The sequence below is a fragment of the Miscanthus floridulus genome, chromosome 7, assembly GCF_019320115.1.
Source record: "Miscanthus floridulus cultivar M001 chromosome 7, ASM1932011v1, whole genome shotgun sequence".
Lineage (NCBI taxonomy): Eukaryota > Viridiplantae > Streptophyta > Magnoliopsida > Poales > Poaceae > Miscanthus > Miscanthus floridulus.
Window position 1 is genome coordinate 1,023,269 of NC_089586.1, and position 12,972 is coordinate 1,036,240.

The 12,972-nt window shown below is 50.8% G+C and overlaps 1 protein-coding gene across 1 annotated transcript; it reads left to right on the forward strand.

Annotated features, from left to right (window-relative positions):
- Positions 1–1,508: 1,508 nt before the first annotated feature.
- LOC136462318 (flavonoid 3'-monooxygenase CYP75B3-like) lies at positions 1,509–3,497 on the forward strand. Its single transcript, XM_066461425.1, has 2 exons — positions 1,509–2,485; positions 2,702–3,497. The coding sequence occupies exons 1-2, from the start codon at positions 1,586–1,588 to the stop codon at positions 3,344–3,346; spliced, it is 1,545 nt and encodes a 514-aa protein (XP_066317522.1). The 5' UTR covers positions 1,509–1,585; the 3' UTR covers positions 3,347–3,497.
- Positions 3,498–12,972: the final 9,475 nt, after the last annotated feature.

The following is a 12,972-nucleotide window of genomic DNA, read 5'->3' on the forward strand; positions in this document are numbered from 1 at the left end:
TCGCCGTTATAGCGACTTTTCTTTGCCGGGTGTCAGATTAGCACTCGACAAAGGCTTTGCCGAGTGCCATATGAAATGCACCGGACAAAGAGGTCTTTGCCGATAAACTGTTTACCGAGCACTATTTACCGAATGTAACACTCGGCAAAGGATTTACCGAGTGTATATCGGTCTTTGCCAAAGCTGAATCCGATAGTGACCGGATCCCTCGCTGTAATAAAAAATGTACTTTACCCTTTAATTACATTACATGGTAAAAAAAGCATATACATGTGGGAGCATTTAGAAAGTGAGATCGCAGCGGCAGGACCGCAGGAGGTTGCTGGAACGAGTGGCATGCATGCATGCATGCAAGCGTGTGTCATCGTGTGGGTAGTTGGGACCAGCGGCTATAGAAGACGGGAAGCAAATTCAGTACGGAACGTCTCTGAAAGCTCCCCTCTCGGCTTCTCCCCACATCAGCGCCGCGCGCGGCTCGATCACTCGAGGAGTCACGGCTAATGGCTCGATCACTCGAGGAGTCGATCTACACGGTACTCCCTCCGTTGGCTGCATTGGAGCCGGCGCGCGTGCGGAGTTATTGCGACGCCTCGTTCCAGAGTGTCCAGCTGCATGCATGCATGCAACTTTGCTCTCCGCCGTGAGGAGTGGCGGCGACGCCGTCGCGGCACAGGGTTCCGTGCAGACGCTGTGGTCTCATACACAGTGAGTACGTATACGGTAGGAGCTTTTGGATCTATGGCTTCAAGGAGTTTGACTACAAGGTAATTTTCCCTAGCTAACATCGATGATCTAAAGATGGTCGGCGATACTATATATTGCTCCCTGCGCACATATAGATGGCCGAGAGTGATGCTTATATTCCAGATTCAATCAGTGTAGGCGAACAACAAGAGTAGTTGTTTTTGATATGAACCAATTTAAAAGGACCATTTTCATTGTTTCAGGACACATTCCCGTTACACTCGGTACGCGTTCCATTAATCAAAGGAACAAGATAAGCTATATACCCTCCTCCTCCCATGGATTTAAGAAACAACCTACCACGTTCTCGTACCACCACTCCAACGTTCCCGAAACTTGGCTACATGCCTGTAATCCAAAATCTTCTCTTGGAAGTCTTCTCGTGCCTGTGGCCGCCAGGATCCTTCTCTTGGAAGCAAGCATCTCCGTGAGTGAGGTAGCCAGAGCTGAGTTACGAGCCAGAGACGAGTTACGAGCCGGCTCAAGACTGCGAGCCAGTTTAGAAGGTGCTACGTGTCGTGATTTGGCTTCAGGTGCCCACAGCGTCCATTGGGGAACTATCCGCGCTGAACTTATTTCTCATGGGAACTAGAAGAATAAAACGAAGCCGCAACACCGACCTCTCAGGAAAATAAAACGAAGCCGGCAAAGAAAAATAAATATAAATAAACAGACCAATCGCGGCGCGGGTAGGTAGGAACGGCAGGCAGGAAGATTGTTAGCTGAAGCACGCCATGCTCGTGGAATCTGTATATATTGATGAACAGCTATCTCGCTAACCGCACGCTCAACGCTCAGTCCAACACCAAGCGCGCCTCCCGTGAACCGAGCAAGTCAATCCATGGACGTGCCGCTGCCGCTGCTGCTGGGCTCCCTGGCCGTCTCCGTCGCGGTGTGGTGCCTCCTGCTCCGCCGCGGCGGGGACGGGAAGAAGGGGAAGCGGCCGCTGCCGCCCGGTCCCCGGGGCTGGCCGGTGCTGGGCAACCTGCCGCAGGTGGGCTCTCATCCGCACCACACCATGTGCGCGCTTGCGAAAGAGTACGGCCCGCTGTTCCGGCTCCGGTTCGGCAGCGCCGAGGTGGTGGTGGCCGCGTCGGCGCGGGTGGCGACGCAGTTCCTGCGCGCCCACGACGCCAACTTCAGCAACCGGCCTCCAAACTCCGGAGCCGAGCACGTGGCGTACAACTACCAGGACCTGGTGTTCGCGCCCTACGGCTCCCGGTGGCGCGCGCTGCGGAAGCTGTGCGCGCTCCACCTCTTCTCCGCCAAGGCCCTGGACGACCTGCGCGGCGTCAGGGAGGGCGAGGTGGCGCTCATGGTGAGGGAGCTCGCCAGGCACCAGCACGCCCCCGTGGTGCTGGGCCAGGTGGCCAACGTCTGCGCGACCAACACGCTGGCCCGGGCGACGGTGGGGCGGCGCGTGTTCGCGGTCGACGGAGGGGAGGAAGCCAGGGAATTCAAGGACATGGTGGTGGAGCTGATGCAGCTCGCCGGGGTGTTCAACGTCGGCGACTTCGTGCCGGCGCTGGCGTGGCTCGACCCGCAGGGCGTGGTCGGCAAGATGAAGCGGCTGCACCGCAGGTACGACGACATGATGAACGGGATCATCAGGGAGCGGAAGGCCGCCGGGGAAGGCAAGGACCTGCTCAGCGTGCTGCTGGCCAGGATGCGGGAGCAGCAGCCGCTCGCGGACGGCGAGGACAGCAGGATCAACGAGACTGACATCAAAGCACTCCTCCTCGTAAGTTCCCCTTTTTCCCGTGCACACTATTACTGCTCTCGAACTCGAATGGACCCGACTACCGGCAGTGACGGCGACATGTTTATACTTTTATTGCAAAAATGGACCCCGACGTGTTGGAGTTGGTCCAGTTGGAGTTTGGAGTATGATATTCCTCTCTTGTTTTCACATGGATATGGATGCATATACTTTCTGTGGGACACGTCGTGACCACAGAACCTCTTCACGGCGGGGACGGACACCACGTCCAGCACGGTGGAGTGGGCGCTGGCCGAGCTGATCCGGCACCCGGACGTGCTGAAGAAGGCCCAGCAGGAGCTGGACGCCGTCGTCGGCCGCGACCGCCTGGTGTCCGAGTCGGACCTCCCGCGCCTCACGTACCTGACGGCGGTGATCAAGGAGACGTTCCGGCTGCACCCGTCCACGCCGCTGTCGCTGCCCCGCGTGGCCGCCGAGGAGTGCGAGGTCGACGGGTTCCGCATCCCCGCGGGAACCACGCTGCTGGTGAACGTGTGGGCGATCGCCCGCGACCCGGAGGCGTGGCCCGAGCCGCTCCAGTTCCGCCCCGACCGCTTCCACCCAGGCGGTTCGCACGCGGGCGTCGACGTCAAAGGCAGCGACTTCGAGCTCATCCCGTTCGGCGCCGGCCGGAGGATCTGCGCGGGCCTCAGCTGGGGCCTGCGCATGGTCACGCTCATGACGGCCACGCTCGTGCACGCCCTGGACTGGGACCTCGCCGACGGCATGACCGCGGACAAGCTGGACATGGAGGAGGCGTACGGGCTCACCCTGCAGCGCGCCGTGCCGTTGATGGTCCGCCCAGCACCCAGGCTGCTGCCGTCTGCCTACGCAGCGAAGTAAAAAAAAAACGGATTCTCGCTGGATATCCACTATCCATGTCCGTCCGTATGCATCATATCTATTAGGTACTGTACTCTTTGTTGTAATAAGTACATACGGACTCTATGATTCAGGAAAGGAGGACGAATCCTAATCCTCATCCGTTTACACATGGACTCTTATTATACTCTTATATTTTGGAACAACTATATATACGTGGGAGCTCTATGTTATAATTACTGACCCACAGGATCACCGGCTCAGGTAAGTGAACCACTCACCAGTCTTACCAAACACCCGCTAGTGTTGTCGAGCACCCACTAGCCGTGCCGACCATGAACAAACGTTGTTCGTCCCCACACACTATGGCTAGAGCTAGACGAAGAAGAGAAAACAGAGCATTCACACACAGTACAAGACACCAGTGTTGGCCGAAACCCTGTCTAAGAGATGGCAAATCTGAACTCTCTTTACTAAGTTGCCGTAGTAGTCTATTTAAACAATTATATCCATCTAGTCCTAGTACAGCGCACATGCTGTAACAGTAACTAGATAACATACATGGCTGACTCTGCGCCGGCCTCTGCATGTGCCTACAGTGCTGCAGGTGAGCCGTGCGGCGCCTGCACCTGCAGCGCTATAGTATCACAGCAAGGGGCCTTTTCGGCGGCGCCTTTCCTTGCTGTGTTCACACAAGGTAGCAATAGATTATCTAACAATCTTTCCATAATCCTACTGCTAACCCTTGTACCCCCTCTATGTCGATCATCTCCTTCAGCTCCGTGACTCGAAGACGCCCGAGCGGCTTGGTGGGACGTCCGCGAGTTGCTGACCAGTTTCGACGAACTCGATGACGATCTGCCCTCCATCGACACAGTCCCTGAGGAAGTGGAACTTCACGTCGATGTGTTTACTTCGATCGTGTAGAACCGGGTTCTTCACGAGGGTGATGGCGGGTTGGTTGTCCACCATCAGTGTTGGTGGGTGAGCTTCCACACCGGTCAGCTCACCCAGCAGCCGGCGCAGCCACACAACTTGGCACGCCGCTGTGGCCGCCGCTACGTACTCTGCCTCGCACGTAGATAGCGCCACCACCTTCTGTTTCAGCGACAGCCATAAAATTGGGGCTGATCCGAGGAAGACGAGCACGCCAGAGGTGCTCCGTCGTCCGTCGATGTCCCCTGCCATGTCTACATCGCTGAACACAGTGAGTTGCAACCTACTCCTGCCGGTCTTTGGGAAGATGATCCCATGATCCACCGTCCCTTTGACGTAGCGCAGTAGCCGCTTCACCGCAGCCTAGTGATCCTCTCTAGGATCCTCCATGAAGCGACTGACGTAGCCCACGGCGAACGCAATGTCTGGCCTCGTATGGACTAGGTAGCGCAGACCACCGACGATGCTCTGGTAGAGTGTTGCATCCACCTTCACCGCGATGCTGGCCTTCGTCAGCTTTAGCCACTCCTCCATCGGAGTCACGCATGGCTTGCACTCAGTCATGCCGCTCCTCTCCAACAGCTTGGAGGCATACGTGCTCTGACTGAGCGTGAGTTCCTCCTTCCCCTGTCTCACCTCGATGCCGAGGTAGTAGGAGAGTGCACCGAGATCGCTCATTCAAAAATAAGCCGCCATCTCATGTTTGAAGCTGTTGATATCCTTCGTGCGTGCACCGGTGACGATTAAGTCATCCACATACACACCGACGATGAACTCCTCCTTCCCCAGTCGCCGCGTGTAGAGCGCATGCTCCGTTGCGCACTGTTGAAACCCAAGCTCACCCAGCGTGGCGTCAAGCTTGGCGTTCCATGCTCGTGGGGCCTGCCGTAGCCCGTAGAGCGCCTCGCGCAGTTGGAGCACCCTGTGCTTCTCTCCCTTGACAACAAAACCTGGAGGTTGCCTGACGAAGACCGTCTCCGCCAGCTCGCCGTTGAGGAAGACCAATTTAACGTCCAAGTGATGGACGCGCCAATCCTTTGCTGCTGCTAAGGCTAGTAGCAAACGGACCGACTCCATGCGTGCTACTGGCGCAAAGACCTCCTCGAAGTCTATGCCCTCGCGCTGAACAAAGCCTCGGGTGATGAGGCACACCTTGTGCTTGACAATGGCGTCGAGCTCGTCCCGCTTGACCTTGTACAACCACTTCAGGCTGATCGGACGACATCCTGAAGGTGGATCGACAAGCTGCCAAGTCTCGTTTTCCTCGATTGCCTTCATCTCCTCCAGCATCGCTCGTCGCCAGTTTTCGTCCCGCTCGGCTAGTGTGAACGTGGGTGGTTTCTCTGCATGGACAAGCAGCAGCTCTGCGTCATTGAGTAGCCGACCAGCTAGTCCTAAGGGTCCTGTGCCGCTGACAATGTCGTCCAGCCTGTAGAACCGCACCTCCTCACCTTCGTGGTAGGCGTCCATGAACTCAGTGATGTCACTTGGAGGTGAGGCAAACTCGATCGGCATCGATGGAGTTCCCTGTTCCGCCGGAGTGCTCGTCAAAGCACCTGGAGCGCTTGGCACCCTGGTTGTAGTGCTCGGCACTACTTCTAAACAACTCGTCATAACTCCTGCAGTGTTCGGTCACACTGTAGGAGTGCCTAGCCTCAGTCTTGGAGTGGTCGGCACCACTGTAAGATGTCTTGGCTCTGCCACGGGAGTGCTCGGCACCCATCCTAGAGAGGTCGCCACCACTATAGAACCTCCCGACACCACTCCTAGTATGCTCGGCGTCCCTCTAGAAGTGCTCAGCACTCATCTTTGAGTGCTAGGCATCCCTCCCGAAGTGCTCGACACTGCCCCAAGAGTGCTCGGCACCTCTTCCCCAGCGTCTCCACCACCGTGGATGACCAAGTGCTCGACGACAAAGGTGTTGGTGAAGCCACTAGCTTCCCCCATGCTCAAACTGCTCTAGTCCCAAGCCGCCTCCTCATCGAACACAACATCATACGAGACAAGCACCTTGTCTCCGCATGGGTCATAGAGCTGGTACGCCTTGGTACCCTCTGCGTAGCCTAGGAACACCATCGGTGTGCTCCTATCCTCCAGCTTGGTGAGGTTTGGCTTCGTCTTTCTGATGTGGTCGATGCAGCCGAATGTCCGGAGGAAGGACACGCTCGGCTTGTGCCCATACCAAGCTTCAAACGGCGTCTTGCCTGTTAGGGCCTTGGTCAGAGAGTGGTTGAGAATGAATACCGCCGTGGTCATCGCCTCCCCCCAGAACCTTACCGGCATGCCTTTGGCCTTCATCATGGATCGGGCCATGTCGACCACCGTCTGGTTCCGCCTCTCCATCACGCCATTCTATTGTGGCGAGTACGGCACGGTGTGGTGTTGCCCCACACCCTGATCCACGCAGTATGCAGCGAACTCCACCAAAGTGAATTCACCGCCGCGATCAATCCTCAGCACGCAGAGCTTCCTGCCGCTCTTGGCCTCCACGGGCATCTTGAACTTCTTGATCGCGCCGCCGATTCATTCTTGCTCGTCAGGAGCACTGACATGTAGCGACTGCAATTATCCACGAGCAGAAGGAAGTACCGCCGACCACTGTTTGTAGCAGGCGTGATCGGCCCACAGAGGTCGTCGTGGACGAGCTCAAGAGCGTCCTTCGCGCGATACTTGGCCGCCTTTGGGAAAGGTAGCCTCCTCTGCTTCCTGGCTAGGCAGCTGTCACACAGCTCGACTCCGTGCTTGATGTGGGGTAGCCCTCGGACCATCTTCTCTAGCTGACCAAGCGCATCGAAGCTGAGATGTCCGAATGGGCATGCCACATCCACGGTTCCTCGGAGTGCCTTGCCGCCAGGCATACCGGCTGCTCTACCTTCAGGTCGAGTAGGTACAACTTGTTCAGGGACCTCTTCACCTTGGCAAGAAGTCTACTCCCGGTCCCTGATCCTAAGGAATCCATCCTTGATCAGTACCTCGCTACCGCGCTCATCCAACTGACCAATGCTGCTGATGCTGGAACGTAGCTGCGGGATGTAATATACATCCGTTAGCGCGTGGTGCTCCCCATTCTAGCATCTGAAGATAATGGTGCCACGCCCTTGGATAGCCACCCTTGAGCCATCACCAAACTTTACCGTACCAGTAACATCGTCATCGAGCTCAGAGAAGAATGCCTTGGAGCCCGTCATATGGTTGCTGGCACCAGAGTCTAGATACCACCACTGCTCCTGATTGGTGCCCACACGTTCGAGGTGAACTTGGGCGCGTGGTTCATCGAGGTTGACAGACTTCAGGGCCTTTCCAGGTCCTTCCACCGTCGTCGCCTCTTCCCTCTCCTCGGCCTCGACATCGTGCAGTACACAGAACATCGCCATCAGGATAGTGGCATCATCCTCATCGTCGGCTTGCGCCAGGTGAGCCTGAGCCTTCTTCTTCTACTTGCAATTTGGGCAATCCCGTGCCCAATGGCCCATCTTCCTGCAACGCAGGCAGGTGTTGGGGTCGATCTGCTTCTTCTCCGAAGAAGCCTTGCCACGGCGTTTGCCATCGCCACTGCGGCTAGAGGAGGCTGCCTTCCCAGACCTCCTCCGAGCAGCCCACTCCTCTTCCGTCAGTAGGAGTTTCCCGCTGTTCTTCATTGCTGTCACCTACTCTAGGCGCTCGTCCACCGCCCGTAGACGGCCTGTCACATCCTCAATGGTGAAAGTGGACAAGTCCAGCATTGTCTCTATGGAGAGAGCGATCTTGATGTACTTTGCCGCTACGGAGTGGAGGTACTTGGAGACCGCCTCCTCTTCGTCGATGGTGACGCCGTGGCTCTTCAGCTTGCTGATGAGCGTCTGCAGGCGGAGGGAGAAGTCCTCCACCGTTTCACCATCCTTGAACTTGAGGTTGGCGTACTCCTGCTTCAGAAGCTGGGCCGTTACCTTCTTTGCGCGGTCGGAACCGACGCGCATCGCCACAATAGCCTCCCACGCCTCCTTAGCGGAGCTCTTCGCCCCCAACGGCTCCCTGTACTCCGCCGGTACAGCAGCGAGGATAGCCTCCAACGCTAACATGTCATCTTATTCATTGTCGGTGCCCTTGTCAACAACATTCTAGAGCCATCGGGCTCTAAGCTTGACCTTCATGGTCATCGACCACTCTCCATAGTTGGTGCAGGTCAGCGTCGGCCAATTGGTGCCGCTGACCTCCTGCACCGTGCGAACAACAACCTCCGGTCGTGGCTGGGCAGCCACAGCAGTGCCACTACTGTCTCCCATCTTCGAACCGCCCGTCATCGCCAGCGGTTAGTCTGGCGACGACGCTTATACGGCTCTAATACCACTTGTTGGCCCACAGGATCACCGGTTCAAATGAGTGAACCACTCACCAGTCTTGTCGAGCACCCGCTAGTGTTGCCGAGCACCCACTAGCCGTGCCGACAACGAACAAGCGTTGTCTGTTCCCACACACTATGGCTAGAGCTAGAAGAAGAAGGGAGAACAGAGCATTCACACATAGTACAAAACACCAGGGTTGGCCGAAGCCCTGTCTGAGAGATGGCAAACCTGAACTCTCTTTACTGAGTTACCGTGGTAGTCTATTTATATAACTCTATCCATCTAGTCCTAGTACAGCGCACATGCTGTAACAGTAACTAGATAACATACAGGGTTGACTCTACGCCGGCCTCTACATGTGCCTACAGTGCTGCAGGTGAGCCGTGCGGCGCCTGCACCTGCAGCGGCTACAGTATCACAGCAGGGACCCTTTTCGGCGCTGCCTTCCCTTGCTGTGTTCATACAAGGTAGCAGTAGATTATCTAACAATAATCACTAATATTCAAGGGAATAAAGAATAGTCTCTCTATTTCTTGTGTCTATGTGTTCTATTTTTATCTACTATATTGATCATTAGAGATGGAGAGGGAAAGGTTCTAACCACTGGCAAAACACGTTATCAGCACGACAAACTCTACGTCGACATCACCGTTGAAGTCGCCGCCGATCTTCGAACCACTTTGACGACGTTATATATTCATCTTCAAATAACCTGAATATAGCTCTCACGTCTGTCTATAGCTCTCACGTTATATATTCATCGTCAAATAACCTGAATATAACTAGGAATCCTAATCCAAATCCAAATACAAGATGTTCCAATCAGATTCCTTTTGTGTTTGTTTTGAAAACTAAGGCAATACGCGTCATAAACGAACCCAACTCGCTCACGTTGCATCAAAACCTCATGACTGTTGCAAAGAGAAATCGATGATTTGCATATCTTAAATCCAAATAAAATACAAAAGCATAAACAAATAATATACTAATAGACCATGAATTTCATGTAAGCTTCTTGCCTCTATTCTATCACTCACACACGAGAATACATGAAGCTCGGGATGTAATATACGTGACTCGGACTACAACTTCAGACACGTACCACTTCAGCGCTTCATCTAGGTGGCTTTCGATCTGGATTACACAGGTTTTCAAGGTAACCTAGATAGTTAGGAATCCTAATCGAAATAGATTCCTTGGGTCCGGACTAAGCTGAATAGAAATTCTAACCTAAATAAAGTCAAAGTCCTATTGTAACATGTAGTATGCTCCAATTCTAAATTGACATACACACGGAGTCTTAGCTATCCATATTTGATCCTTAGAAAAAGACAATTAAATATTCTTGCGTGAGGAAAAACAAGTTTCATCTCGCAAAAAAAAAAAGGAAAAAAAGAAGTTTCAATAATGAAAAGCAATCCGTATAGAATACTATAACAAGTATTCACAAGCCTGTATAAATATCGGACACTACGGAGCAAATCAAAACTTCAAATAATTGCTTCTTCTTATGAAAACGACAACCTACACCTTGCAAAGAACTATGAAGCAACTCGGCGTTTTTTAAACAAAAAAATATGCTACAAGCTGCAACCTATGGCTCTCAGGTTTTTCTCTTGCCACGCTCGTACTATCAACTCCAGATATGTTCTGTGACAAACTTTTCTTCAAGCCTGATAATAGACACAATATTAAAATAAGCTCCCACATTCGCCGAGGGCATCTAGAAATTATGAAAATAATCAAAAAATAGCACCGTTAAATTTTATGATAACCGAACAGTCTATATTTAATGATAAAGGAGAGTAACTAAAAAATAATATGTACCATTAGATTTTATAAAGCTCTAAGGGTCTACATTAAATATATATTAGTTAGAACTAGAATTTATTAATTAGAAAAAATCTCAATCGAGATAAGAAAAACACGACTCTTATATATACCTAATTCCACGGTCTGATGAATACAGTGCTCTCACACAAAAAATATAATAAATATATCTCTGCAATCCCTAACAAGGACTGCCATGTAAAAAACGAGAGAAGTCTTTTATCATAATTATCGGTAGACAGATCAATCCTTGACGTATCTGTATTTTTAATTTGGGAAGAACCAACTGCAGGTTTTTTCTCAGAGAGCACCAAGCATGTGTTGAGTAGTGTATGTGGTGTGCTTGAGTTGTGCTTGATAGACGTGTTCCGAGTATGCTCAACCAGTCTCATCCATGTTTAATGTGTGGTCACCATGGGTGCCTAATTAAGTTCTTGTATGATACTACCTCCGTCCTAAAAAGAATGCAACTATGGGTTACGTACCATGAAAAGTAGTTCATATTTGATCAAGTTTTTAGTTAATAATATTCACAGTTATGTCTTTAAATTAATTTATCATGAAAATACATTTCTTAATTAATTTGATGGTATTTATTTAGTATCATAAACATAGATACCTTTTTATTTATAATTGGTCAAACTTAATACACTAAAACGTGACACAGTGTTAGAATATTCTTTTGGGGATGGAGGTAGTATATGCCCTCCCGATATATTTAAAAGAGAGAGAGAGAGATCAGTCCTTGACGTGTTGGTAATGAACTCTCTACTAACTATAATTAGAGACTAGAGTCATAATTTACTATAAATGCTTGATATAGTTTTTTCTCCTGTTGCAACGCACGGGCATGTTTGCTAATAAAAATAAAAAGATTCGTTATTTACATATGAAAGAAAAAGTCTCAGATGGATCTTGATATGGGCGTCTTGACATTGACCAAGGAACCACATAAGTCTCGTTTGAATCCTGCAATTTAAACTTAAAAATGTGAACACCAACCTATACGGACAAGTTATTATACTAGTACTAGTACAACACAAGTGCTCCATTGAAAAGCATGCACGTAGCCTCCTGTCCTCCACGTATTCAGTCACAGATGCTCAACATTTTTTTTAAAAAATGTTGTCCACAATCAAACCGAAAATAAAGGTGAAACTCAAACAGATTCCCTCATGATTGTTTGAGTTCTGTGGTGTATAAGATGAGCACAACCGAACACCCCCCATAATACTTCCTCCGCTCCAAAATTTAAGATATTTTACTTTTTTAGAATATATATAGATTTTAATATGTATCTAGACATAACATATGTGCAGATATATAATGAAAATCATATATATATATATATATATATATATATATATATATATATCATAATGTTTTATAATTTTGAATAGAACAAGTACAAGTTAAACCACGGTTAGCTTTAAGCTCGCATCTTACCATACCATCTGCTCTAAGGATCTGTTTTGATATTACGACTAAATTTTAGATAACAAAAGTATAGTATAAACTATTTCGATAGGTGGATTGAGTTTTAGTCCATACCCAGCCGTGGAACCTTCGGTACGACCTACCCAACTACAACTATCGTTCGGTTATCTATTCCTTTTTGTTGTATCTATACGGAGTAGTTTGTAAAACAAATTTAATTCAGAAATGCTCCATCGCGGACGTCTGTCCCGCGCCCGGACTAACGGATGCTGCATGGTCTCACATGGTCCACGTATTTTTATACCATACAAATATCCACTCCTGTTAGGTGGCTAGGCTTATCCTCTCTGATTCCATCTCCTCTCTCTCTCCATCGTGGAGCCTGTGCTCACCAGTTGCTCCTCACGCAGGTGCTCACCCAGCGCAATGCCACAGCTGGGGTACCGGCGACGCTGGCTCTGATGGGGGCACCAGCGAGTTCCATGCGTCGCCACCGACCTCCGCACCGGAATCGAGCTCCGTTACGATGAGCCTCCATTCGTCCAAGCAGCAAGGTGATATTGTGCTAGAAAGCGTATGTTTCAAGTGTTATAGTTGTTTCAGAGCTGTGTTGTAAGTGTTTCACATCAATGTTGCAAAGTAGATCGGGATGTTGGACATGTTGTGATGGCTATACACGTATGTTTCAAGTGTAGGTTCCAAAAAATTCATCTGTTTCAGACGTATGTTGCAAGTGTTTTATCTAGATGTTGTAAAAGTAGATTTGGATGTTGCATATATATGTAAGTGTTTCAAATGTTTTCATATGTATGTTGCAAGTGGTTTCATTTAAATGTTTGCAATGACTACACACGTGGTTTTCAAGTTTTTTCTAGTGTTTCGCAAATGTTTCAGACGTATGTTGTAAGTGTTTCAACTGTTTTGGGCATATGTTGCTAATGTTTCCTCTAGATGTTGCAAAAGTAAATCTGGGGTTGCACATGTTGCAGTAGGACCCATCTGCAGCAGCCGTCTGCTGCAGCTGCTAGACCCGCCTACATGCGCGTGGGTGTGGAGGAGGCGCGAGCGACGTGGGACATAGAGCGGCGTGGGCCCCCACGTGAAGCAGCGTAGGCGTGCGGT

Excerpts from the sequence above, each read along its gene's own strand:
- LOC136462318 (XM_066461425.1), top strand. The coding sequence starts at position 1,586 with ATGGACGTGCCGCTGCCGCTGCTGCTGGGCTCCCTGGCCGTCTCCGTC. Across the intron at positions 2,486-2,701 it reads ACATCAAAGCACTCCTCCTC|AACCTCTTCACGGCGGGGAC; the intron begins GTAAGTTCCCCT and ends TCGTGACCACAG.